Source organism: Hippocampus comes, unplaced genomic scaffold, assembly GCF_001891065.2.
Source record: "Hippocampus comes isolate QL1 unplaced genomic scaffold, H_comes_QL1_v1.1 scaffold381, whole genome shotgun sequence".
Taxonomy (NCBI): Eukaryota; Metazoa; Chordata; class Actinopteri; order Syngnathiformes; family Syngnathidae; genus Hippocampus; species Hippocampus comes.
Window position 1 is genome coordinate 903,330 of NW_017805016.1, and position 26,435 is coordinate 929,764.

At 42.0% G+C, this 26,435-nt stretch overlaps 4 protein-coding genes and 1 non-coding gene across 9 annotated transcripts; 3 read left to right on the forward strand and 2 right to left on the reverse strand.

The window, feature by feature from the left end:
* Positions 1–765: 765 nt before the first annotated feature.
* On the reverse strand, positions 766–5,318 carry hs6st2 (heparan sulfate 6-O-sulfotransferase 2). 2 transcript variants are annotated; one of them, XM_019863408.1, is made up of 2 exons: positions 3,990–5,318; positions 766–2,413 (listed from the first exon to the last, which is right to left on the reverse strand). In XM_019863408.1, exons 1-2 carry the CDS (start codon positions 4,553–4,555, stop codon positions 1,603–1,605), a joined length of 1,377 nt encoding a protein of 458 aa, XP_019718967.1. In that variant the 5' UTR covers positions 4,556–5,318; the 3' UTR covers positions 766–1,602. The 2 variants fall into 2 exon arrangements, with proteins under 2 accessions (XP_019718967.1, XP_019718966.1); XM_019863407.1 differs by having other exon boundaries at positions 767–2,416; positions 3,990–5,316.
* Positions 5,319–5,463: 145 nt separating this feature from the next.
* On the forward strand, positions 5,464–5,536 carry trnaf-gaa (transfer RNA phenylalanine (anticodon GAA)). Its single transcript has one exon. It is a non-coding gene; the product is annotated as a tRNA-Phe (tRNA).
* Positions 5,537–8,312: 2,776 nt separating this feature from the next.
* On the forward strand, positions 8,313–12,212 carry LOC109511974 (transmembrane protein 179). The gene is made up of 4 exons (XM_019863402.1): positions 8,313–8,848; positions 9,942–10,079; positions 10,155–10,233; positions 10,706–12,212. Exons 1-4 carry the CDS (start codon positions 8,517–8,519, stop codon positions 10,889–10,891), a joined length of 735 nt encoding a protein of 244 aa, XP_019718961.1. The 5' UTR covers positions 8,313–8,516; the 3' UTR covers positions 10,892–12,212.
* A 913-nt stretch (positions 12,213–13,125) lies between these two features.
* Positions 13,126–20,431, forward strand: LOC109511960 (heterogeneous nuclear ribonucleoprotein U-like protein 2). 2 transcript variants are annotated; one of them, XM_019863368.1, is made up of 12 exons: positions 13,127–13,470; positions 13,929–14,208; positions 14,523–14,599; positions 14,682–14,924; positions 15,309–15,421; positions 16,396–16,662; positions 17,774–17,896; positions 17,977–18,078; positions 18,723–18,891; positions 18,961–19,191; positions 20,227–20,258; positions 20,340–20,431. In XM_019863368.1, the coding sequence occupies exons 1-12, from the start codon at positions 13,296–13,298 to the stop codon at positions 20,397–20,399; spliced, it is 1,872 nt and encodes a 623-aa protein (XP_019718927.1). In that variant the 5' UTR covers positions 13,127–13,295; the 3' UTR covers positions 20,400–20,431. The 2 variants fall into 2 exon arrangements, with proteins under 2 accessions (XP_019718928.1, XP_019718927.1); XM_019863369.1 differs by lacking the exon at positions 17,977–18,078 and having other exon boundaries at positions 13,126–13,470.
* nudt22 (nudix (nucleoside diphosphate linked moiety X)-type motif 22) lies at positions 19,624–26,204 on the reverse strand. Of its 3 annotated transcripts, none has more exons than XM_019863372.1 (7): positions 25,974–26,204; positions 24,449–24,563; positions 23,333–23,786; positions 23,093–23,206; positions 22,073–22,173; positions 20,740–20,833; positions 19,624–20,671 (listed from the first exon to the last, which is right to left on the reverse strand). In XM_019863372.1, the coding sequence occupies exons 2-7, from the start codon at positions 24,535–24,537 to the stop codon at positions 20,567–20,569; spliced, it is 957 nt and encodes a 318-aa protein (XP_019718931.1). In that variant the 5' UTR covers positions 24,538–24,563; positions 25,974–26,204; the 3' UTR covers positions 19,624–20,566. The 3 variants fall into 3 exon arrangements, with proteins under 3 accessions (XP_019718931.1, XP_019718930.1, XP_019718932.1); XM_019863371.1 differs by having other exon boundaries at positions 25,978–26,203; XM_019863373.1 differs by having other exon boundaries at positions 22,073–22,170; positions 25,978–26,200.
* Positions 26,205–26,435: the final 231 nt, after the last annotated feature.

The window sequence follows — 26,435 nt, forward strand, 5'->3', positions numbered from 1 at the left end:
AAAAATAAAAACAGCTCTCCCAATGTTATCAACATTCCTATTTCCTGCACGGTGGGGATAAGAGGGCCAAGATTTTGTCTGATACTGTACACAAATCTAGTTGCAGATACTGCAAATGCTGGGCATTGGATAAATATTTACTGTACAGTATCATTATAAATTAGTACAAATTACAAATTCAATTTTAGAATTGAAAGTGTAAAGACCCAGTTTTAATTTTATTTCAGATTTTTATGTCCTAATTATAAATATACAAATCATATCAACACACAAAGCAATTTATTGAAACAATGCTTTTTCTAATAAAAAATGTGTGTTGACAAAGTTGAGGTTACCATGTTGGTTTCACCCTCGGCATGTCTTCCACTTTCTCATTGTGGCCCCTTTGCAAAATTAATTGCCCATTTCTGGTATAATGATTAGTTAATTTACTAGATAGTGTATATTTCATCTATCTATCTATCTATGTCAGTGATGTATAGTGACAGGCAGAATAAGTAAATGCTCTATCCACCGGTTGCCAGCCAAACAACAGAATAGCTTTGAGTCAAATTAAACAGACACTGATTTTTACATTGAGTAAGTAAACCATTACGACATTGTAGCACAGTATGTATAGACTGACATTTTTTGGGTGGTATGCGATGAGATTTTTTTAGGAAATTATTCATGGGGGTGTTGGTGCATTTGATGAATTGAGGAGAGTTGCACACCCACAATTGGTGCTTCCTGAAGCCTACAGCAACGAAAGATAGTCACAATAGTCAGGTGCAGGTCGAATAGTTTTTATATATTATATAAAAAAAAAAAAAAAAGACAAGAAAAAAATCAGTTGAAACATTCACATCATTTAGCGCACATATCACTTACACTAAAAACTGAGGTATCTTCTGTTTTGTTTTTTTTGTTACAAAAAGACTGCTTAAAAATTAAGACAAATTCAAACACTTTGAAACAGCTGAAACTGCAATCTTTTTAAGGTAATACGTTGTTCATCAAAGGAGAAAAAAAAACATTGAGGTTTCCCTCATGTTTTTATCGCAGCATCTCAGCGAGGACAAATCAAAGCAATTTCAGTCAATATAAAACTTAAATACTGTTCGTAAAATTAGATATTCTTTTTTCATCAACAAAAGAAATACAGTACATAATTCATTTTTTTTTTTCCACAAGAGCCAACTCAACTTGAACAATATTGCCTTTTAGTTGACTGATTTAAAGTTAAGGTTGCAGTAGTAGTACACTCTGTGAATATTTAAGACATAAAGACAAAAGCAACTGGAAAAAAACATGAGAACAGAAAGACACAAATTCCCACTATTACAACATTATTCAGTCATTTGCATACCGTGGTTCCTAGGACGTCGCCTTAATAATGCATTTAAAACAAAAAGAAATGAACTGTGTGGTAGTGTAAACAAATTACAGTCAGTGAAAATCATGGGACTATTATTTTTAGCACTACTGAGATTTTCAATTATAAATAACAGAAATATTCTGTAGAGGTTCCTGGTGCAGTTGCTTCAAGTTCCTTTCTTCCAACTCCAATCATAGCAGCTCCACAGAGTAAGGCATTCATCGTAGCGTGAGAAAGGAAAAAAATCATTTCCACTGCTCCACATTGTCCATGTAGTCTTCCATGGTACCGCTTTCATCCATTTCCCACCAGTCTGGAAGGAGGCCGTCAGAATCCACACCCCCGTTTTCCTCTGCATGTTCTAGCGAGTGATTTTCAGTCACAGGGGGTGCTAAGGTGGTCTTCTGCTGGTGTGCTTGTTTGGTGGTAAGCCTTCCTCGCAGTCGCCTCCTCTCCTGCTGCCGCCTCTCCCTGGCCTGTCTGCGCTCCCGCTGCCGTGCAAATTGGAAACGCTGCAGGAAGAGATCTCGGGCGTACTCGTACAGTTCCACGTCCCAGCGGTTGAGCTGGCGGATTCGGCGCTGAGTCTCAGCGGGGACGTCCACCCCGGAAGCCCGCGTCCCATTGAGCTGCGTGAAGGGAGCGATGAAGGCCAAATCGAAGGTGCGTTCGAACAGGTACTGGGTTTTGCGCTGGTACTCGGTCAGGCCATAGAAGGCCATGCCGCGCAGGTTCCGCTTGGCGCTCTCAAGGAGCACGGCCCAGCGCTCGTCCTCATTCATGGCCGAGACGTTGTAGCAGCCAACCAGGCTCAGGTCGGCCAGCATGCGAGTCTGCCGGTTGTTGGCCAGGTTGTAAGGGCAGTCGGTGAACTCTTGCAGGGAACAGCCCGACCAGTCGTCACCTGCGTAGCAGCTAGGCAGCTCGGACAATGTCGGCGAGCGGCCGTCGCACACATGCAGGGAAGCCTTCCAGGTGGCGCCGCGCTGGACGTGACGCCACTCGCTTAGGTAGCGCGACACTGGGTCTCTCAGGATGGTTATGTAGTAGTAGTTCCTACTGGAGAGAGGAAAAAGTCAAGCCTTAGGATATTCTCCATCCATTTTCTTATTAGTAGAGACAACCGTTCACACTCACACCACCAATTTTTTTGAAACTAAGACCTACCTGAGTAGAAAAGGGCTACTAGTTTGATACACACTTGTGAAACACAATAGCGTTGCTCTAATTATTTGGCAGTAAGCTGAACAATTAATCAAATTCAAATCAACATCGTAATTAAATCAAATGCAATTTGGGGAAAAATCCAAATGCTTCAGTTCGGTCGCAAGGTTATGTGTATTATTTATGTATTTTTATAGTATCTAAATAGGTTGAGTGTAGTCCACGTTTCCACATCATTGTTTCAGGTCATTGCGGCACAGTAGTCGACTGGTTAGCAAATTCCACCTCACAGTACAGCGGTGCAGGGTTCGATTCTGGCTCTGGCGTTCCTGTTTGAGCTTGCATGTTCCCCCCATGCTTGTATGGGTTGTCCCAGGGTACTCCGCTTTCCTCCCACATTCCAAAAACATGCATGGCAGGTTAATGGAACACTCTAAATTGCCCTTAAGGGTGATTGTGAGCACAAATGGTTGGTTGTCTATGTGTGCTCTGCGATTTGCTGGCAACCAGGTCAGGGTGGACCTCACCTCTCGCCCAAATACAGCTAGGATAGGCTCCAGCGTGCCTGTGACCCTTGTGAGGACAAGTGCATTAAAAAATGGATGGATGGGTGGATGGATGTTTCAGGGAACATGAAAAGGTGATGTGATAAAGCCACAGATTTGTTTGCATTTTTGGTGTAATCTGCTTTGTGACCGACTGACTCATGTTCACACCACACTTGTTTGGTTGAACTTTGGGAAGTTGTTGGAGTGAATGATCCTCAGATAAAAGTCACAGTGTGTAGCGGGTTAACAACCGTAAATGAAGTAGATCACCAATTTATCTTTCATAATATTTTATTAGACTATTTTTCAAAATCCTTAATTCCTAACTCCTACCCAAAGCAGTAATAAAAGCCAAAAGAGGGTGCAACCAAGTATTAAATTTGAGGGATTCAATTTTTATGGAACCAGATTATTCTACATAGGCTTTACATGCTCAAGATTTTGGATCTCAGCACTGGTTTAAAAAATGCAAACCAATCAGAAAATGAACCAATCTATCCAACCTATTTCAACAATTTCTTTTTCTTTTTCAAAACTTTTTAAACAACCTGTTTATTTATTTTATTTTATTTCATTTATTTAATGCAGTCGACCCATGCTGCTCATGGGGGAATCGTTTTGCATATAATTGACATCCATTTAAATCACTGACATATAATAATCTGGATCCCTAATGCAACCTACTTATTTTTGTTTTCCATCTTAAAGATTTCAATTTGTTTTTCTAATAGTTTTGCACGATATAGCTCAAAATCAAGGTGGAAATGTTTTAAAATAATTTATCTTGGTCTCATTTTTTTTGTTTGTTTGTTTTTTACATTTCAAAACCTAGTATATGAGCTGGGGTATCAAGGCTTTTCATATTCACTGTATCAATACTACAACAGCATTGTATGATATGAGCAGACTCCTCAGACTACCTCTGTACAGTTTTGGGCACCTCCCGGGAATCCATCCGCGATGGGACACAGCGTGTCAGCTCGGTCCAGTCAGCGTGGAGGCCGCAGCTCCAGCCGGTGGAGAACCTGGAGAAGAGCCATGTTTCTTTCTTGCCTGGACGGTAGCAAGTGCATTTCTTTTGGCCAGCGTGGCACTCGCACGGCCGCTCCAGCTGGATGTTCCGCACCAGGTGTCGGCCGAATGTGGTGCCGCCTGTCTTCTGGATATGTAAGAATACAATGACGTCGTCTCCCTTTATGTTGAAGTCCACAGCGCGGTTCAGGTCCGCCTTGGTGAAGTTGAAGCGGGGGATAAAGCGCACCAAGGCCCCATCTTCTGCAATGTACGGATCCCGTTTCTCTTGGATGTCACCACCACCATTTCGGGAATCCGCAGTGCCAGCCATGTGGAGCCAGGACCCCAGCTGGTGGAGCACCTGGCACTCAGTTCTGCTCGGACAAACGTACTGTATCATGATGACGCCAAAGATCAACGCCATGAGCAGCACCACCAGGAGCTTGTGGTGGCTGATGGACTTGTCATCCATTTTTTCAGGGACGAGCAGAAGAACATCACTCGTGAGAACCGGCTCGATGAACAAGCGAACTAAGCAGCCCCCACAAAGCTACAAAAAAGCAGAGAAACGTAAATCCTTTTTCTCAAGACAATGCCCAGGACAGACCAAAGACACAGAAAGGAGAAACACAGCAGGGGTCTTGAATGTTAAATCAACTCCCTTGACAAGCTGAACAAGGTCCTTCTCTTTATGCTTTCCAAAAAACATATACACACTTCACCGGATTGTGTCCATATCCTGAAGCACGTGTATCCAGTCGTACGTCGTTTCCATGGCGTTAGATCACCGCACACGGTATGTCATTGAATCAATCTGCAAAAGAATGCCTGAAAATGTTTCTCCTCTTCATTGAGCTGGAGGTGACAGCTTTCAAATTAAATTCTGTTTCGCTCTCCATAAATGCTCGTAGATCCAGGGGGAGAAACGACCACCACCACCAAACAATAACAACGAGCCGAAAGCGAGCTCGGTCGCTAACGCTAGTTAGGCTCGTCGAGAAACACCACATACGAGGAATTTCACGCGCCACTGAATCCACGAATGACACACAAATACATCAGCATCACCGTCTTTCACATTGTAGCGTTCGTTCAATCCAACAAGTCACGATTTCGTGGTACTGTAGTCGTAAAAATTACAAGTGGTTCACGCGTCACCACCGACCGATTCCTGACCTTTTTTTCCCAGAAGCCTTTGCGCCGAGTCCGGCGTGAAATGACGTCATCTTAACGTTAAGCACAGGCTCTGTGGACACAAACACAGAATGAACTCACGAATATATGGTCGGGTTTTTTTCGTGTCAGTACATTGCGTATATTGGTGTAACCATCTATTCATGGTATTATATAAATAATACAATAAATCGACATCGTTTCATCGCCGAAATAGCTCAGTTGGGAGAGCGTTAGACTGAAGATCTAAAGGTCCCTGGTTCGATCCCGGGTTTCGGCATTTTGACGTGCCAGATATTTTCGTTGACGTTGCTTTTTGCCGACGCATTCATTCATTCATTCATTCATTTTCCGAACCGCTTTATCCTCACTAGGGTCGCGGGGGGTACCGGAGCCTATCCCAGCTGTCTTCGAGCAGTAGGCGGGGGACACCCTGAACCGGTTGCCAGCCAATCGCAGGGCACACAGAAACGAACAACCATTCACGCTCACACTTACACCTAGGGACAATTTAGAGTGTTCAATCAGCCTGCCATGCAGTTTTTGGAATGTGGGAGGAAACCGGAGAACCCGGAGAAATCCCACGCAAGCACGGGGAGAACATGCAAACTCCACACAGGAAGGCCGGAGGATTTTATACATTCCATTCTTTAAATTACATTAAAGTCAACTTTGTTGTCTATCTATCTATCCAACCATTGTGGTCAAAAAAAATATATATGTATATATATATATACAGTATATGTACTGTAGTTAATCAGTGCATTGACTTTATGAATCAATGAAACCATTGTGAATTGTTTTTTTGTTTTCAAAACCTCACCACCCCGTGCCCCTTCAAAAAAAGATCAAACGATAATTTTAATACAATCTCTCTCTCAGTGCTCTTGTGCGTAGTTCCGCGAAATAAATTTAAATTATTGCTCGAGAGTGAATGTGACGTCAGACCCGTACGTCACTGGTGGTTGGACTAATCTCAAAGATCGTTTGTGTTGATGAAGATGATCCACACAACAAAAATGGCGAAAATATAGGTCATGACACGCTAATATACATCTGGGGGTGTGTGTGGGGGGCGGGAGTAATTGATTTGTTATCTCGTCATTGTATAGAAGATAATTATATATATGACATTTTGTCGAGTACTGACTCTAGAGTAGTAATCTATGCACGTGTGTGTCATGTTTTTTTTTTTTTTTTTTTTTTCGTCCCTCCATTAATTCATTTAAGAAACGCAATCTCTGGTGAGTTTTATAAGTAATTGATTTCGACAGTATGATGCATTTTGATGAAATTGTTTGGTTTTGTTGTGCTATTATAAAGACATTGTGAAGCAGGGATGACTGCAGCTGCTGAAATCCTCACGTCACTTCATTTCGAGTCTATGAGCACCCCAAGATTTCAGACTTGGTCTTTGCTGTTTCAAAACTGTGACTCCAAGTTTTACCTAACATGGGAATGTTTCTTCTTCTTGGAGAATACTGGTGTTAATGTGGTACATGTATTATTTTTAACCACAGTTATACTGATAACACGGTGACCCATTTATTGGTAGCTTTTACTTGTCAGTGTCATGATTCGGTTTGGGACCAACAGGTGGCACTGTAGGGCTCTCCCTGCAGCTGCACACCTGTTGGTCATTAGGTAATTAGTGGCTTTAAAGGGACTCCCAGCCCGAGCAATCATGGTCGGGTCATTGTTGCTTTGTGCTACTGTCATGTTTGTTTGCTGTCATGTTTGGTTCAGTCATGTTTTGGTCAGTGTTATGTTTTATCTTCAGTCATGTGTTTTGTTTGATACTTTGGACTTTGTTTGTTTTGGATTTAGTTTTCTGAGTTTTAATACAATCTTTCAAGTACACCCTGCTCCTCCCTCCTGCCTGCTTTTTGGGGTCCACCACCACCTCGCTACGTGACAGAATGACCCGACCACCTGGACCCCGCAGGTACAAAGTCTGGTTCCTATTCCACCATGTGCCTGGCGGCGCACGTCTGCGGCAGACACCCTTTTCCCCTTCAGGCAGCGCTGGTGATGCGGCTGTCCTGTTTTCGTCTCGTCAAAGCCGCGTCTACGGTGGTCCGAGCCCCGTCCGCGTCCACGTTGAGCCGAGGCTCGTCACGTGTTTGTTCGAGCTGAGTCACATTCACGTCGACGACGAGCCATGCCACGTCCACGCCCACGTCAGGCCGAGCCCCTGTTCACGTCCGGCTGTCCCATGTCCCCCGTTACGTCGAGCTCCGTCCACGTCAGGCCACGCCCAGCCAAAGGATTGCCGTCGCTTTTGTTCCTGTTCCCTGGCCCTGTTCCCCGGCGAGGCAAGCCTTTGGACAACTTTGGGACGTCTGGGATCCGTCCCTTGAGGGAGGGGTACTGTCATGATTCGGTTTGGGACCAACAGGTGGCACCGTAGGGCTCTCCCTGCAGCTGCACACCTGTTGGTCATTAGGTAATTGGTGGCTTTAAAAGGACTCCCAGCCCGAGCAATCATTGTCGGGTCATTGTTGCTTTGTGCTACTGTCATGTTTGTTTGTTGCCGTTTCTCTGCTGCTGTCAGGTTTGTTTTGGTCATGGTTCTGCTTTAGCTTCAGTTATGATTTTTGTTTGCTACTTTGGACTATGTTAGTTTTGGATTTAGTTTTCTCTGTTCCAATACACTTCTTCAAATACACCCTGCTCCTCCCTCCTGCCTGCTTTTTGGGGTCCACCACCACCTCGCTACGTGACAGTCAGTATGGGTAACTTTTACCCCGCGCTGGATCAAAATCTTGACCAAACACGCTGGGTTAAATCCTCAACAAAATGTGCTCGGTGTAAATAAACCAGCATCGGCTTGGTCCCTGTTGGACCTAACGTTGGGTTAAGCTATTTCACACAATTTGGGTTACTTTCAACCCAGCAGGTCTAAGAGTTTACGCCGCCTTAGTGATGGTGGTAAAATAAGTATTTTTTTGGTGCTGAGTGATGGAAAAATTTGCGACGGTTTTGGATTAACTCAACTGTGAAATGCTGTTGGATTGACATTTTAAAATTATCCGAGTGAGACATCTTCTTTTGTTATAAATGCCTCTGCACGTTGTAGTTGCGTAACGGTCGAAATGCTGAGCTGAGTCGTCCGGTCTCCGCCCTTGCTTTGAAACTAATGACAAAACGTGCCGACTCCAAAAGCCTTTTCCAAATTATACGCACTGAGATGTGCTGATTTCACTTCGGCGCATTTCGTTTTACAACTTTACAACTGGCCTCCCCTTCGACCAGAGGACATGGAGCTGGACCGGCGACTATTGCTGGCTCACTGCGCCGTGCACGCCCTCTCCATGGCGGCGGGATTGCTTGTAGTTGTCCCGATGGCCCTCAACGGCTCCGCGTTCAAAGGCCGATGCGCGCTCTTCTCCAGCGGCTACTGGAGGACCGAAGGGGGCCCGCAACCGGAGCCTGGTGAGCGGGAGGCAGGGGCCGTCGCCCGCCTTGTTGTGCAGCAGTGGGGCCCGCCGGCGGCATGCCAGTTCGCTACCTTCGTGGGAATTTTTACGGTGCTGTACGGGGCCGCGCAAGGGTGGAGATGCCTCTTCTACCTCCACGGACGACATGACGAGTTAGTGGACGCAACGCACCACATGAATAAACAACACGCGTTTGCTCGCGATAAGAGATTATTGTAGATGGCACACTTCAGTGACCCAGATATGATGCCAGTGTTCTCGGAGTAATGCAAGTGAGGAAATTCAAAAAATTGCACCAAACCTGTTTGTGTTGCATTTGTAAAATGTACTACAAAGTACATACATTTATTGCGAGCGGCCCATGAAAGATTTGAAGATCAAAATTTTCACCGTCAAGGACAGCACTTCAACACTACGTTTCCTAATTATGGTGCGCTTATTTTTTATGCTGTGATAATATAGTTATGTTTTTCAAACATTCTAAATCTTTACAAGAGCAAAGGCATTATTCTTGGGATAAAAAGTTGAAGTTTGATGTAAATAAAGTTGCCCTTTGAAATGATAAATGGATGATTTTAAAGTCAAAGTTCAACAAGGGGCAAAACTCATATATTAGCAAGTGAATTTCAACTGCGACTTTGTCTCGTAATATGTTTGTCTTTTTGTCCGGGGAAAAAGTCTTTGTTAAAAATATATATATCTTATTCCTGCAATACTGCATATTTTGTTCTAAAATAAAGAGATATTCATGCAGGGATGTCAGACTTTGGTGATGATACATCACATTTATAACAGGATTTTTCATTGACACAAAGCTAAGGTGGGAGGAATAAAAAGTTTCTTCATTTTTGTTTTGTGTTTTATTTGTAAACTCGTCATTTGCAGTAAAAAAAATTTAAAAATGTTACGACACAAAGATTTATTGCACATAATTTTTGCACCCGGCCTTCAGCACAAAGACCTTAGTTTGAGAGCCACTGGCGGATTTGTGCATGTGGTGCATGCAGCAGCCACATCACCATATGTAAATGACCATTATCCTCATGTTGACATTTCCAAGTAGTCTGGTTGTTGCTTCAAAGTGGTGGATTGGCAGGTAGCCCAGAGATCCGATTACTTGTATGCAGGTATTCAATTAAGATATGTCCCCTTTCAATTCATACAAAATAACTTGGTGAATATTTTTTCACTCTAATATATTGGTTTAAGTTTCATGAAATTCTCTTGTGCATGTTTCTTGCGCAGCACTTTGTTTTCATCCTTCTTGACGGTGCTGCTGAGTGCATGTATGCTGTTCCTGTCAGGCGGTGCCAGCGTCATCTTGTCCCTGGGCCTTGCCTCCTGGTGCGACACGGTCACCAACAATAACTCGGAACCCTTCAGGTGGGTCTCACACTGTGATGTTTTACTATTGTTATTTGCTAAAACTGAAAGGCATTTTCATTTCTTAATGTCCAGCTGTGCGGCGTCCCAGTCAGTTCCGCTATATCTGGACGTGGACACGTCGTCCTTCTACACGGAGCTCAGTCTGGCACAGGTAAGGGCGCTCACTGAACTAAGATGGTAGATCACAGTGGAGCATTTTACTGCTAAAGACGGGAGCTACAAATATTATTACATTTGGATTCAAGGTTATTGTTTCGTATCAAATCAAGTGAAAGAGGATGGCAACATGCAAGGTTTGCAAGTTAAAAAACAAAATGAAAACAAGGCAACTGTGACATCTAAATGCATCTAACTTGTCAAATATATAAACCCCAGAAAGTACAATGACAGCAACTCTGCTAAAAATTAATTAACTTAAACTCCACCACCTGCCAACTGAATGCAACCCAACTCAAGCAATTTGGCGAAATAATCCTAACCCGGCTATTTATCAGAATTAGGGCATTTTATATTCTAAACTCTGTCCTAGATTTCCCCCAAATTGCCTGCTTTCTTCTCGTTAATCCACGAATGACTCATACGGGATTACCCCATATTTGAGTGAGTCTTGTCTCTGTGCTCAGGCTTCGCTGTGGTTTGTGACACTGTTGTGGTTGCTCCAGTCTACCTTGGCCTTCATGCGTCTGTACCATTCGCATAACGGGCCATGCATCCTGCGGGAAAAGGAACTTCTTCTGAGGGATGCCCCGTCCGAAGGCTACCCCTCTACCCCTCCATCTTCCCCAGAAACCCCCACCATCATGGTCTGACACTCTAAGGAACCCTTAAAGGAAGCTGACAGGTTTATTTTTTGTACATATGATGTGTGAACAAGCCCATCAAATTTCATTGTAAGGACAGGTTCGTTTCTTTTTACAATAATGTATTGTTACATTGATGTAGCGCTGCATGGATTTCCAGAATCACTTATCTCTGGATCATTGTAGCATCAGTATGGACAGATATATATTTGTAAGATTTAAAATTTTTAAATCATTTTTAAAATAAACAAAATAAGTAATTCATCATAAAGCAGAAGAAATGGCATGGCAATCTCAATGGACAGAATTGCTCAAATTCTTTTTCCTTGCCACGTATTTGCCTGGCCACTTGTTGCCAAGCAGATTTTGTGAGGCTCCATACCCTGTGTGTGACACAAAATGATACACAATTTTTAATTTTGTCAGTGAATCATTGTGCGGTATGAAATATTTAAAAAATGCATATTTAAAAATGAAAAACAGCACCATAGGCTGGATCTAGAGGCACTTTGCTACCCGATTGATCACAGCAGCCATGAACTCCCACAGTTCAAGTGGTCGTATTACCGGTCAGTATCATCAATAATGCCAACAGTATTTTATTATGTTTACTTATCCTTTGAATTTGCATAGCATATTATTACAGCAATGAAATCACTAGCTAGAGAATGATGATGATGTTCCAGATCATGTGTGTCTCCATTCTATGTAATGTGCATGTTTGTTTACGGAAGAGTTTGCACTTTTTATCTCCTGGTCATGGAGAAATTGTTTGGCGTGACATCTGAGTGTTCAGATGTAGCACTCCGATGCTTTTATAGTGGAGCATGTAATGTGGTGAGAGTGACTGAGCACCATGTACAGTGAAACAGTCTCACTGTGTGCGCATGAAGCCTCTCCCCTAACCCTTATCTATGTTTTGTCAAGTGACAAAAAAATAAGCACAACTGTCCGTGTCTCTGCCAACGAATTATTATATCTATTTTTTTTTTTTTTTATTATGATGCTGTCGATGTGGACGCGACCACTGTAAATGATGTCACAGATGAAACTGTCCATGTTGAAGTTTGTGTGGAACCCAGACGGGTCTGCAGACGTGCCAATTTTGTTGAGTAACAAATGATGCAAAGTTGAACTTGTGATGATACAGAGACAGTGGAGTGAGGAGTCTGAAGAAAGCAGTGATGACAGTTAGTCACGTTTTGTACTTTGTAACTTGGTAAATAATGACCAACAATGTGTAGTTTCTACCTCTTGTACTTGTTTGTGTTCCATAATGTTCCAGATTTTGCAATGTTATTGTCAAATAAAGAGCTTATTTTCAAAGAAATGTGTCTTGCCTTATTGATTTGTTGAGAACATACAGCTGAAATTGACATGTCATTTGTTTGTGAACCCATCCAAAATGTAGTCTTTGTATATTTTAATTTGTCAGTATTTTATATACATTTTTACTGGAAACAGCACAGCATCCAGGGTAAATAGCTTACTCAAGCTCAATTGGATTTATTTAGATCAGGGGTCGCCAAAGTGGTGCCCGCGGGCACCAGGTAGCCCGTGAGGACCACACCAATAGCCCGCCAGTGCTAGGATTGTGATTTGCTAGTAGAAATTATGATTTAAAAATGCAAACACGGGCAGTATTGTGAGACATCTTTAAGATGATCAGAGCCTGAAAATCATTTAGTATTAAAAATAACACATTCTAATATTATTAAATGTAATTTGTACAAATGATATTTCAGACGTGTATCAATTTGGTAGCCCTTCACACAATCAAGACACATGAATTAGCTCTCATTCTCAAAAAGGTTGGTGACCTCTGATTTAGATAATATTAATAAACTACTGGTCATCCCAACAAACTAGAATATCGTAGAAAAAATATATTTCGGTAGTTCAATTTCAAAAGGTGAAAGTCATATTTATTCATGACACAGTGCAATTAATTATTTATTTTTATTGAATCATTTCATGAAAGTGGAATATTCCAGAATCATCAGTCAGAGTGAGCAGCATCAGAGTAAGCATACACTAAATAAATGAGAAACAACAAAACAAAATAAGAAAAAAAATGGAATGCAGGTCTACTTTCAATTAATCCAATACGTACTGTGTTTTTCTTTCCAGCTTTAATTCGCAACATTGACAAGACGTAGTTACTTTTATTGTCGCTAAGCGGCAGGAAACATTTGAAACGTGTAAAATCTGCAAGACTGGAGAGATGAGGAAGGAAGGTGGAGCTCGTGTCAGCCAATCAGGTGCCGAGGCTCCATATTGAACCTTTGTTTTGGTGTAAGGCTGTGAAATCTCCATCGTTTTGTTTTGTTTTAATTTTGTTTTGTTTTGTTTTGACCACAAAAATAACACAAAAACGATAGAATTCCACCTCCACTTTTATATACTCGTAACGATGAAGTTATCGGACATCAAGAAGCTTAAAGTGGCCGAGCTGCGGTCGAGACTTAACCAAGCCGGTTTGGACAGCCGAGGGCTGAAGGTAGAACTTGTGGAGCGTTTATGGTCTTTACTGGATAACAACGGCGGTCAGAGAGGGAACATACACGAACAGGACGTTCAACGACAAGGTAATTCGCTTCTCTTTAATTATTACACGGATCTATATAAAGTGCAGTGATGTGCTGATCGATCCTGAAATATCGATGTCCCCGAAGCCAGAATTTCAATTAATTGATTCTCGAATTAAGTTGTCAATACTTTTGATACTTCTGTAATTTGACGTGATTTATATCAGTAACAGGAATACCATGGTAACTAAACTTTTGAAATCGTGTCTCAATGGATAAGAGGTTGTCAGTTCAGTCACTACTACAGTACTACCACCAACTAAGATGGTGGAAAAGTGAAGCTTGTATATTAGCTAACGCTTTGTCCTGAGGTATCAAAAGAGACAAATCAACCACTGTTTTATTTTGTGAATATGCGGAAGAACACTGCATTTCAGTTCTGTATAGTGGCTCTGTGCACATTCTTTTTCCTCCTCCTCCTCCACCTTCACTTAAAACCTCTGCCCCACCTGTGCCAGGTATCACAGAGACCCCGGAAACGGTGGTGGCCTCCACCTCCTCCTCCCTACTTTTGTCCACTTCCCATGCAGAGCCAGCCAGTGGCACGCCGCCGTGTGGACCGGCGGACCGGACCCGAGAGTTCTCCGACTCCTCCACGCAGACAGAAGCTGAAGGCATCCCGAGGTGTCCGTTACCCAATGTTGATGACTGTCAAGCCGAGAAGATCGAGCTGGAACCGGCAGAGGAGGTGCGAGGGCGAGCGTTTTACGAGTTTAAAGAGGAGATACGATATAAAAGGTAATGGAGAGGACGAGCATGTGATTTTAAGAAGAGCACTTTTAGGAGGCGGGCACCGCACTGTGACCTAGTGGTTATCATGACTGTCTTGTAGTTATGAGATACTGAGTTTGACTCTTGAAAATGTATTTTTACAAAGCGAATGTGAATGAACATGTTGTTATTGTCCACCAGAGCCAAACTACCACAAGGTCAGCGCCGCACTGTAACCTAGCGGTTAGCATGACTGTCTTGTAGTTATGAGATACCGGGTTTGACTCTTGAAAATGTATTTTTACGAAGCAAGTGTGAATGAACATGTTATTGTCCACCAGAGCCAAACTACCACAAGGTCCTTTGGAGGAAGATGAGGGAAAAGAGGAAGATGAAGATACACTCAAATTGCATTCATGTGGGTATTTACATGAATGCAATTTACACACATTGCTTTTATGATAAAATTGCTTCATTTATCCTATTCCATTTCCACATAGATGACAGTCACCTGCACTTCCAAGTGGGCCCTGACGGCGCCTGCGGTCAGCCACGATTCTGGGACAGATTTCCTCTCCTGTGGTCTGGATGCAGGCTCACCCACGGTGTGTCGCAAGGCAGGGTGGGCTTCGAGGTGAGGCTTGAAAGGAGGTTATTGAGCTCTCAGTCGGATGGCTCGGAGAGCGACCAGTCCTACGGGATCCGAATAGGCTGGTCCTTGGTCCAGACATCCCTACTGCTGGGTAAGCGTTTATTGTCAGAAATGTTGTGACTGTCAGTTTTAGTTTGTCACTCAAAAATAATCTGCACTACTTTTACATTGAAATCCTTGAATCTTATTCATAAAGTAGTAAAGATGCATTTCCAATTGTCAAATATTTCATTGACAATTATCATGGGATCTGCAAATTAGGGAGAAACATTACTAAAATGACTTAACATGTCATATTATTACAGGATAGTATATTAGCGTAGTCATTTCATATATAAAGATTAACCTAGTTATGTTTGAAAAGAGGTAAGTTTCTTAACTTATGTGAAACATAGTACATGTAGTATTGAAATTGAGTTCCTTCAGGCAGCAAATGACATACCAATTCTGAAACACTTTTTTTTTCTGTCTTCAGGTGAAGATGCGCTTTCTTTTGCTTATGATGGACGTGCGAGAAAAGTGACATGCGGGAGAGAAGAAGAGTTTGGAGAGCCCTTTTGTGAAGGTGACATCATCGGCTGTTATGCTGTGAGTGACTTCAGCCTTGAAATTTCTCTTGCTCCACACATTTATGAGGGGTGTACGCATACCCATTTATAACATCTTGAGCGGTTTTTGAAAGGTGAGACTCCACACCTGACAAGTAAAATATGAGGTAGCGTGTGTTTACTGCTCTCAAATGACAACCAATTCTAAACAAGTTTTGCTTTTTGTTTTCTTTTTGTCTTTTGGTGTTTGCTTTATTGCTCCAGATGCTCAACAAGCTTTGAAAGTTTCAAGTTGTTTCCCAGCATCAACCTCCACAGAAAAAATTGAAATACTAGTAGATATTTTTTTCATTACAAATCATATGAAAACAAGTGCTCCCTCTTGGGAAATTGTCCCTTTTAGTCAAAAAAAATTGTTAAACATGATCCATAATAAATTAACATTTTAAATGCATTTGTTTTTAAGAGGGGTGGAATGGTGGATGACTGGTTGGCACACCTGCCTCACAATGCAGAGGTGCAGGGTTCGATTCCGGCTCAGGCCTTCCTTTGTGGAGTTTGCATGTTCTTCCCATGCCTGCGTGGGTTTTCTCCAGGTATTCCGGTTTCTTCCCACATTCCAGAAATATGGATGGCAGGTTAATGGAACACTCTAAATTGTCCCTAGACGTGAGTGTGAACGCAGATGGTTATTTGTCTATGTGTGCCCCGCGATTGGCTGGCAACCAATTCAGGGTGTACCCCGCGTACTGCCCAAAGACAGCTGGGATAGGCTCCAGCACGCCCGCGACCTTTGTGAGGATAAGCGGTGTCGTGCCCCCTAATGTAGAGTTGTACAGGTGAGGTCAACTTGCTTTTTTGAAAATGAGAGGTTAGCAAAGTCTTTAAATACAGCAACCAAATCACAAAGTTGGCAACACTGACTCGACTATGATATTGATTAATCTCCCAACCCGAGTATGAAGGTCTGCTGTGCTTTAGTTTGCACTAATCCTGACTGATCTCATCCTGCAGTCTTTCTCCACGGATGGCGGCGTTCAACTCTCCTTCCACAAAAATGGCCGTTTTCTGGGTGTGGCTTTTTCCCTGGAAGCCTCCGAGCTTGGAGGCCGTGCTCTGTTCCCTCATGTGATCTGTAAGAGCTGTGCGGTTCGCTTCCTTTTGGACCCCACGGCTCCTCCCTGGTACCCCGTTCCTCCGGGCTTCACCACACTGGTAGCACTCCCCGCCATGCTGAGGCATCGCAATGCGTCTGCGCCAAGCTCCAGAGCACAGAGTGAGGTAAATTTCTAGCACTAGATCACTAGAAAGCTTGCAGTGAACCCTTATTCGAAAATACAGTCTTCCTCCATCTTTTTGCGATTCACAGATTATTATTTAAAAACTTCTTGTATTATATATCAATATTTACATCATTGACATTATGAAGAAATATTGATGTAATTATTTGGTAAACAAAAAAATGTTAATTAAAAGACAATGTTTTATAATTTAGATTGTTCAAACTATGCATCTTTTGCCCAGATAAAAGCTTTGCACATCTTGGTATTTTCTCAGTCATCTTTATGATCTGGAATGACTTTCAGTTCACAGCTCTGCATCATCAGGCGATAATAGCTTGAATTTTTTTACCTCTTATTGTTTTGAGACATTTGAATTTTAAGGTGTTTTGAAATTTTTGATTGGTACTCTATCTAAAAATGTTCAACACCCTGTTCAAATTTTGTGAAGTAAAGATGACGGTTGTTTTTTTTTTTTCAAAAATTAATTGAATCTATACCCTGTATGACTGAATTCAAGAGACAAAAAAATTAGTTGAGATCCTGTTTGCATCCGCAGTTATAGACAGACACACTTCTGCCTATTACTGGGGATGTGACTGTGATCAGAAGAAAGAAATCACACCCAAACACATTTTAAATGTAAATGAGCATACAGCTGCCACTACTTACAGTTCCTCTGAATAATCTCAAATAAAGTCCAGATATTTTAGTAGGCGTTTCCTGACCATCAGTTGTTTATCTTTATGTCCTCTCTTGAAAGTATTTCTTCTTTTTTTCTTTTCTTTTTTTTTCAATCGCTGTGAAAAAGTTATTGGTTACATCACCGGTGGAAAAAGTTTTAAATGATTTATCTTAGTCCCATTTCATATGTATCACACATATGTGGCATTTCAACAGGCGTGTGTAGATTTTTGTATTCACCAAACACACACATGTGGTTCATTCGTTCAAACGAGTAATGTATGATGAGTCTGAAATGATATTTTTGAGATCATATTTTGTTTTAGACCATTCGCAAAAACATTTGGAGGGCATCCATGACTTGCCTTATTTTGATTTTCACGGCAGGGCTCGTACCCTTTTCTGTACTTCCATCTGTGTCTGTGTAGGTATTATTGATGGTGGGTCTCCCTGGTTCCGGCAAGAGCCACTGGGCCAAAGCTCACATTCAGCAGCACCCAGAAAAAAACTACAAGCTGCTGGGCACGGAGGAGCTTCTCTCGTGCATGATGGTCAGTCTAAAACCTTCACGTGGCACACCCATCACTAGCCTCCTTCAAGTGACTCAAACGTGTATGATTGCGCGTTTTAGAGCGGGGGTGCAAGGGAGCGCCGGCTACAGCAGGCAGCCCAGTGTCTGACCGAGTTAATCAAAATGGCCGCTCACACGCCAGGCAACTACATCCTGGACCAGGTAAGGTTTCACTTCGTAACAAACGTACAGGGTTTGGGTGCCAAAAATACGGCTCAGCAGATCTCCTTGCCCTCAAGTTCCGATACAACTTTTCGTGTTTATAATCATGAAAAAAAAAAGTTACAATACTTTGTCTTCTCCTGTTTATTTTTAGCTAACCTTTTTGGATGATAGATATTTGAAATTAATCTGTCGTAATCTATTTTCAAAGAAAGGTTTTATTAAGATTTATTTTATTAGCTTCTCAATTTTCTTTTTTAGCTGAGAACGTTTTTAGCTCATGTATTAAGTTGTTTGACTTTTTGCACATAAAAAAGTAAAATAATTCAAAAACCTTGTTTTTAGTAGTAATATTCTAAACACCTGCCTGTGAATAGATGTATACTTTCATTTAGTATTTACAAATTAAGGATATTGTATTATTTACTTGGATTTACTTTTGTTTGACTGTACTGTATTTATCCTAATACAGTATGGTGAAACTTTTATTTTTGCTGAGAAAGCCTTCCACTGATTTTTCCCCTAAAAATGCATTTTGATTTGGTGTCATCACAATAAATAATATTGGGAATATCACAATGTCCATGTTCTTTTTAGAATATTGCAATATTCTCCTGTGTTTTTTTGTTTGTTTGTTTTCGCAGTGCAACACTCTCTTCTCTGCACAGCGTTACAAGCTGCAGCTGTTCTCTGGCTTTGGACGGCGTGCAGCAGTGGTGCTTTTCCCCTCGGCGGATGAGTGGAAAAGACGACTGTCGGAGCGGCAAAAAGACGGCGAGAACATTCCCGAGACCGCTCTGCTCAAACATCAAGGTGGGCCTGGATTTGCAGCAGTCTTGCCAAAACAGCTTTTTTGAAATGTTACCACTCCTCCCCTTCTAGTCAGCTGCAGTCTTCCTGAGCAGCTTGGCGACGTCTTGGACGAATTACGCTACGTGGAGCTGGAGCAAGATGTGGCACAGACGCTGCTGCGGGAGTATAAAGATGAGGCCCGACGGTTGCTGCCTCCTGTTACCAAACCGGAGAAACCGAAGAAGTATTTGCTGAAGAAAAGACCGCACGAGCATGGGCCTCCTCTACCACCTCACTGGATTAGGGGAAGTGGAATGAAAAGTACGTATGAGAAATTATATATCGCCTGTGTAAAGTGCACTGTGCTAAAGCCAACTCAGAATGCAAAATAGCATAGACAAGCTAAAAAATTGTCCTGATGTCGTGGCAAATCAATTGGTATTTTAACACAAACGGTGCAGCAACATGTCTTTCCAAGACAAAACAGTGGACCCTTACTATTCATGGGAAAATTGGGACAAGGCCAGTCTGCGAATAACAAAAATCTGCATATCATTTATGGCTATTATAAATGCAATGGTGGAGCAAACCTCCAATTCTTGGGCAAAAATAAATTTAAAAAACATTGAGGGCTGGAGGGGTGGTTGTGAATAGGTGAATCTGTGGGTTTTCTGTTTGCATGCGCCTTGGCCACCAGGATGCAGTATAATACAGAAATGTGAATGTACACGAAGAAGACGCGCACAACTGCTCAGTAAGATGCAGTAATTTAATCATTCTTTGCAGAGGATAAAGAATCAATCTCTGGCATTGGGCCAAAACCTTGTCCAAAGTTGGTTAATTTCACACGTTTATTTATTTTTTTCCCCCAAATCAATACTGTTTGTCTGTCCCCTTGCTCTCTTTGACAATGCAACATTAGTGACTCAACACACATGCCATTTTCTTGTATTCCTAAAAAGTAATGGTTTTGGAGAATCGAGGATTCTGCCTGACGCCAGTGATATGCCTGCGAGTATTATTATACAGTGGACCCGTGCATACTCGCGACTTAGCAAAAAGTAGGGCTCGAAATGATTGGCATTTCCATTCATTTTAATGCCATTCATTTTAAAGGGGCCACTGTAAAAGCAATTTATACACTTCTTACCGAGAAGACTTGCAAACCACTTAAAATTGGTTCAAATTCAGAATCATAAAGTTTAAACTCTGCCTTAATATCAGTCATAATCCTTCACTGAAGACATTTTAGAAGAGTGGATGGGAGTCATTGTAGCTGCAAAGGGGAAAACTTAAAATACTTGTCCATAATGTACTGTTCATGTTGTAAAGTTACATTTCTGCCTTTTCCTTAAGGCTGGAATAACATGCAGTGCTGGGGCCAGCATGTAAGTACATATTAATTTAGAACAACCAGATTTAAAAAGCATGCAATCAGAACTGATTTTATGTTATCCTACGTTTCACAGTGGACTGTGCCTTATCATGACCAAGCCTTGTACTACGCCAGTGGCTATGAGGGCTACTGATGAACCAGATATGGAAAGGAAAGCGCCAGTCATAATCAGCCAGTCAGACTGGATCAGCGTTGAAATATTTCAGGACAAAACTGTCATTTTTCTGAAGTATTCATTGGGTTTTTAATTGCACAATGTGGATTCAAAGCTTGAATGCTCTTAAATAAGATTTTATCAAATCACAACTGTTTAGGCTTCACTGTCTGGAAAAGCAGCACAGCTCCCTTAGCGGAGGGACACATCTCCTGCCACAGAGGGCTGCTTCCGTCCAGCCGCAACGTCTCCTGTTTGGAATATGTAAACGTAGTCAATATGTTTTTTTGTGCAGCTTTTTAAAAAGATAATTGCTCACCGCTCGGCTGAGGAACACGATGTCTGTGGACTCGTTGGCCTCTGCTCCTCCCTTCCAGTATAACTCTCTGATTTTGTCCGATGACAGCGAACAACTCAGGACACAAAGACAAAAGGAACACTTTCATTATGCCAGATCTCGAGACAAAAATTCTTGAGAGGACAGAGAAGACTGGGATGGTGGACATTCTCCACCTCTGACTAGAAAATTTTGCAAAAATCCGGTGTCACGCAACAACATGGGAAAATCTGCTGTACTAACTTGAACATTATTCATTTTTCATACAATGTGAACGTGTGCCTTATGTCACTTGTCAGACAGTGCACCAACTTCTTTTATTGCACTCAGCGATCAGCCAAGAAAACAAAAAATTCTTAGGAACTGAATTATTGGGAACCTGGTTACGATTCCCATCCCTATACACTACTGTTAAAAAGTTGCCTATTTTCCAGAACAAAAAGTCTTAATGTTACACAACCAAATTCAGACTTGTTTTTTTGAGAAAACATGCTTATACAGTGATCCCTCACTTATTGCGGTTAATGTGGACCGGGACCCTGCCGCAATAAGTTAAAAACCGCGAAGGAGGTTTGGCTCCCCACTGAGGAATTTTTGTGTAAGTGTACGTGGGTAGCAGTGATTATACTTTACATATTTGAGACAAAGACTACAGCAGTACAAGAGACTTGAAAGAGACTTGTGTTGGTGGCGTAGCTCTCCCTTTAAGCGCTGACGGTGTAGCCGCCGTTAGCCTCCAGCTAGCTCCTGGCCAGCTATCCCCGCGCAGCCAATGTTTTTATGATAAGACAATTAATCGGTATTGATGAGGAGAGACAGGTGAACGCGTTTTAACAGTGTGACGAGACACAAGGCAAGGTGCTGGGCAGGCTGCGAAAATGTGCAGACAATTAGCTCACGGGATAAATCCACTCGTGCTGTCATTGGTCGACGTCGTGCCGGGAACCAATCATGTGTACAGGCATGTACAAAACCTCCGAGGCCTTTGGCAATTTTTTTCTGAATACAGTATTGGTACTTTGGGGAAAAAAACGCGAAGTACTGAAGCCGCGATAAATGAAGCGCAATATAGCGAGGGATAACTGTTTATAAAAATAGGGTTGTGGATCCCCCTTCCAATAATAAAATGTGTCATCTGTACAAGAACAACGAACCTGAAAAAGACATAATCTTACACGAATAATTTATTTTCCTACATTTCCAAGAGTTGGAATATCAAGAACACGCTCCAACAGGCTTGTCCTGGACAGACATTTCCGACAGCCTGGTTTTCTGTAATGTGGCAAAAAAAAATCATCCTCAAATGAGAGTATACCTGATGTAGAACTCAGCACTTGGTCTTCCGGCACTCGTGTGATTCAAGATCATGCCCATCAGCAGTGGTTCTCCAAGAGAACTCAAAGGAATGTTAACCTGCTGGCAAATGCTTATTAGTAAAAATAAAGAGAATATAAAGGGAAAGAGCAATAAGTCTGTATCAATAACATCTCCCACCATCTTTTATCCCAGCATTCACTAGAATCAGCTTCCACAGAAATAATATAAATTCTTTTTATTCAACAGTAATGTGAAAATAAGTGCCTCCTATTGGAAAATAGCAGTTTTTGTCCAAGTGTGTGGAAGGGTGATACTTTATACATTTATTCACAAAGTGACATAAATAAACTGGCAGTCCAAGTGCATGGCTCGGCCATCTGTGTTTCTGTTTTGTCAAACTCTCTGGGCTCCCTCCAGATCTCTTTCGATCTTTTCTCATGTTGACTTGCACAGGTGAGGCTAAGTGACCTTGCTTTGGATCAAAAGTCTCCCAAAACGTGAACTTTTTTCTTGCCAAAATGACATGCAAGGCTGACAAAAAGTGTTTCTGTGTGAATTGCATCCTTATGCATCCTCCATTTGCCAAAGAAATGCAATGTTTTTAAGTGTGTGTGTGTGTGTGTGTGTGTGTGTGTGTGTGTGTGTGTGTGTGTGTGTGTGTGTGGATATAAAATACCGGTATTGAAACGATTGCTTAGAGTGCATCATTAGTGGGTTGCTACTAAAATGTATACGTTTGTATTTTGTAAAATTTGAGTGAGTTTCACACTGTGGTTCCATGAAACAAGTTCCAGCTTCAAATAATCTCAGTAATTTACCACGAGAGAGACAAGAACAGTCGGAACAAAAAGCCTTTGTTCAAAATGAGCTGATTCTGATCATTTTTTTCTGTTTCTTTGTGATTGATGCTTCTTTGACAAAATACTTAAAAGATAGGTTGGAAAAAGGCACTCGATAGAATGATCGTCTCTACACGCCAGCCCGAGTCCTACATCTTTGGACTGGAAAAAAGACCCACCTCATCTCTAATCTCAGCACAAATAGACGAGAAAAGCTCGGCGACGACAGCCTCCGAATTCTTTTCCAGCAGGTTCAAGTCAACCTTGGCCTCACCAAGACGCTCGCACGCCACCTGAGGGCAACCAAAATTGTAAAACCCATCGAACACGACTGTTTAAAAATCTGTGATAACACTTTGACATACAGTATTCCATCTCCGTTAGATTTGACTTGTACCAGTGAAAAGGCTTCTCCTCACCTTTGGTTCCGGGTGTCCACCGGGAAGGTCCAGCTTCCCACCTGCCTCAGCCACCTCCTGGCTCCTCCTGATGAACACCACCTGTCCATCGCCCGTGCACACAACGGCACCCACTCCTAAAGGCTGGGCCAGCAGCGCCTGGCTGCTGCCAAACTCGGCCTCCCCACGTTTGTGGAGCTCCACTGCACGGGATGACCAGTTGGTGCCCAGGTAGTCTTTATAAGAGGTGAGGCCCAGCCTCAGAGTGAGCAGTGGCGCACTTGCTGTACTGTGTCTACAGTCCAGGTTTTGGAATGATGGAGTGCAGGATGAGAGCTGAGCAGTAGGCAGTGCGACGTGGAAAGAGTGCAGGCGGAATTTGGCGCCATCAAAAAGCCATGGCTCCTTGGACACCCGCGCTGTCCACACCTCCTCGATGTGACGTTGGAGAGCGGCGTCTGTCTGACGGTTATACCTTAGGGCAGGGGTCGGCAACCCAAAATGTTTAAAGAGCCATATAGGACAAAAACAAAAATCAAATGTCTGGAGCTGCAAAAAAATAAAAGCCTTCTATAAAATTTACAATGAAGGTAACACATGCTCTGTGTATGTAGGAGACTGGACTGTTTCCAAATTGTTTATGTTATTCATTCCTTTGTTGTGTGTTCACAAACGCCCCCATAGAATTTATTTTGCGATTTCCTCGCTTGATTTTTTTTTTTGTTTTGGTGAATTATTTTTGCTTTTCTTAGTGTCATGAAGTGATCATTAATTGCCGTTTTTCGGAGGCTGTCTTTGAACGCCTCTCGAGTCAAACGAGAGGAGAGAAGGTACAGAGTCGGACGCAGACGTGTCTGTTTGTCGAGACTGTTCAAAGCATAAATAAAGTGTACGTTTTAAAAAACCAACACCACAGCTCTCCTTTTTCGGAGCTGCAAGATGTATCTATATCTATTTGAGATATATTAGCCTACTATCAAAATCTTTACCTACTTTCTGATATTTCTTCCATGAATGAGAACACATCTGTAGCTGCTCCTACACAGTATTTTGGCTACAATTATTTTTTTCCGCCATGTCACGTCTGTGGATCCGAAACACAACTGACCTCGATGAAGTTGTGCTTGATGACCCTACCTTTCAGACAGCTCCACCCGCACATGGGACTGCCGCAGACCTCGCCAGGCTGCGCAGTGCAGTAACAAAGAAACCTCAGGGTCCGTCATCCAGCCGTTCTTGTCCGCTTTTTCTCCTGAGGGACGGTCATTTGTTTTTAATCGGGATGGTTTAGTATTGATACCTCAGTATCGAGCCAATACCTGCCTTATAATAAGATATCAGGTTCTCATGAAAGCTGCCGAAACTTACGATAAAAAAAAGTAAGATTCGTCTGCATGACATCAGAAGCCATCAACAATGAAATCAAACAAAGCCGACGGGGACAAAATTCACCTCTGTCAATCACAATTCACAATTCTGAATGGTCGATACAAACACCGAAGTTTGTTCTTTGAGTGGCTCTCATTAAACCATACAGGTATCCAAACGTAAAACACGCACTGATAATAGTGTTTAGGGTGACCGTATTTGACACTCGGCCTGACCTCAAAATACTTCACACACTCGCACTAAAAGATGGCTTATCACTTGACTATACAGTATTTAAAGCATGCTTGCCCTGTGTGCATTGAAAAATAATAAAATAATAGGTATTTTCGAGTCTTACGAGACAAATAAATAAATAATATGAAATTATGTTCTTAAGTAATACCTCTTCTTTAAAAAAATCCACCTTACAAAATATTTCAGAGACAGCTCAACAGTTCAAAGTGTATGCGTGAACAAGCTTCATGTTGCTTAATGTCAGGAAACTGCAATAAATCGTCACCAAAATTAACACGCACGTCTCTACTCGTGCTATGGCCACATCAGTCTCAGAAATGTTGAAACGATTACCTCAATGTTTAGGAGTTTATGGACATTAAACAGTTTCCTCACTATAAGTAACACGAAGATGTAGTGAGCACGTATGGAGAGGAAGAGGTCATAATTCATAAAATCCTAATTATTGGTGTGATTATTTTGACGTTTTCAGGGATTGATGTGTGATGTCCACATAGATTTTTATATGGGAGAAAGACTTAATGCCGATAAAATCCAAAATACACTGGCAATTGTTTTGATATTTTCAGAGGTTGGAGTGAGAATGAGTAGACATGCATGTGAATTTTGATAATGATTGGTTGTAGTTTAATGTCATCAACCAACGTTAAGCTTTTTTACTTTGAGCCTTTTAGTCTGTCCCTATTTTGATGAATTTACAAAAAAAAAAAAGCGGACGCTGAAAAGTAGTTGTAAAACGTGGAAACATCAACGCAATTGCGGACTTTTGCCCATCCTAATAGTGCTTTCAGCGGGGGGAAAAAACAGAAGTAGTCAGTCGTAGTGGCAACGTAAGATGGCTACCCTCTGTTTTAAACCGCGAAGGTAGCGACAGTCCATTCATAATAAATCAGTGGATTAAATGACTCCGTAATGCACCAGCAACAAAACATCGATTAAGGTTCAGAATGAGCAAACCGAGCAACCTAAAGTGTGTTTAATGCTAGCCTGCATGCTAAACTGTCGCTTGATGGATTAAAATTGGATATAGTTCGCTTACGTACATTATATTTGGGTCGCCCGGTGCTGTCAAGCAGTGTACTCGTACTCCCTTGTTGCCAAAGTCAAAACCCACTTTCTGCTTCTTGTCCAGTGATGCCATTGGCTCACGGAGCCGCACGTGACCTAAACCCAACGACCAAAAAACAAACTAACAAACAACACAATCAATTGTTCTGACCACCGATGTGATAAATGCAGTTTTTCTATGACCATTACATTTAAAAAAAAATCTTTACTCAAGCAAATTAATCGCGTTCGCTGAAAACCCCATGCGGGAGGTGTGGTTACAGACCCTAAAAAATGTGAATGAGTCAAGTTGCCAAGATTCAAACCAGTGGTCACTTAACACACTAAACGAATATTTAAGATGATACGGTTAAGATGTTAAAGCTGTACGTGCATGTGAAGATTTTACATATGAGTTGTAGTGATTATTTCATCTACTGAACATTAATATGAA

What these genes read in the sequence shown, in the direction of transcription:
- hs6st2 (XM_019863407.1), bottom strand. Translation starts at nt 4,555, where the DNA reads ATGGATGACAAGTCCATCAGCCACCACAAGCTCCTGGTGGTGCTGCTC. An exon ending in GTGCCCAAAACTGTACAGAG is followed by an intron (nt 2,417 to 3,989) that starts GTAGTCTGAGGA and finishes TCCTCTCTCCAG; the next exon opens with TAGGAACTACTACTACATAA.
- LOC109511974 (XM_019863402.1), top strand. Translation starts at nt 8,517, where the DNA reads ATGGAGCTGGACCGGCGACTATTGCTGGCTCACTGCGCCGTGCACGCC. An exon ending in CTCCACGGACGACATGACGA is followed by an intron (nt 8,849 to 9,941) that starts GTTAGTGGACGC and finishes TTTCTTGCGCAG; the next exon opens with CACTTTGTTTTCATCCTTCT. An exon ending in AATAACTCGGAACCCTTCAG is followed by an intron (nt 10,080 to 10,154) that starts GTGGGTCTCACA and finishes CTTAATGTCCAG; the next exon opens with CTGTGCGGCGTCCCAGTCAG.
- LOC109511960 (XM_019863368.1), top strand. Translation starts at nt 13,296, where the DNA reads ATGAAGTTATCGGACATCAAGAAGCTTAAAGTGGCCGAGCTGCGGTCG. An exon ending in ACATCATCGGCTGTTATGCT is followed by an intron (nt 15,422 to 16,395) that starts GTGAGTGACTTC and finishes CTCATCCTGCAG; the next exon opens with TCTTTCTCCACGGATGGCGG. An exon ending in TAGGGGAAGTGGAATGAAAA is followed by an intron (nt 19,192 to 20,226) that starts GTACGTATGAGA and finishes CTTTTCCTTAAG; the next exon opens with GCTGGAATAACATGCAGTGC.
- nudt22 (XM_019863372.1), bottom strand. Translation starts at nt 24,537, where the DNA reads ATGACGGACCCTGAGGTTTCTTTGTTACTGCACTGCGCAGCCTGGCGA. An exon ending in GTGGACACCCGGAACCAAAG is followed by an intron (nt 23,207 to 23,332) that starts GTGAGGAGAAGC and finishes GGTTGCCCTCAG; the next exon opens with GTGGCGTGCGAGCGTCTTGG. An exon ending in AGTGCTGAGTTCTACATCAG is followed by an intron (nt 20,834 to 22,072) that starts GTATACTCTCAT and finishes TTGTGTCCTGAG; the next exon opens with TTGTTCGCTGTCATCGGACA.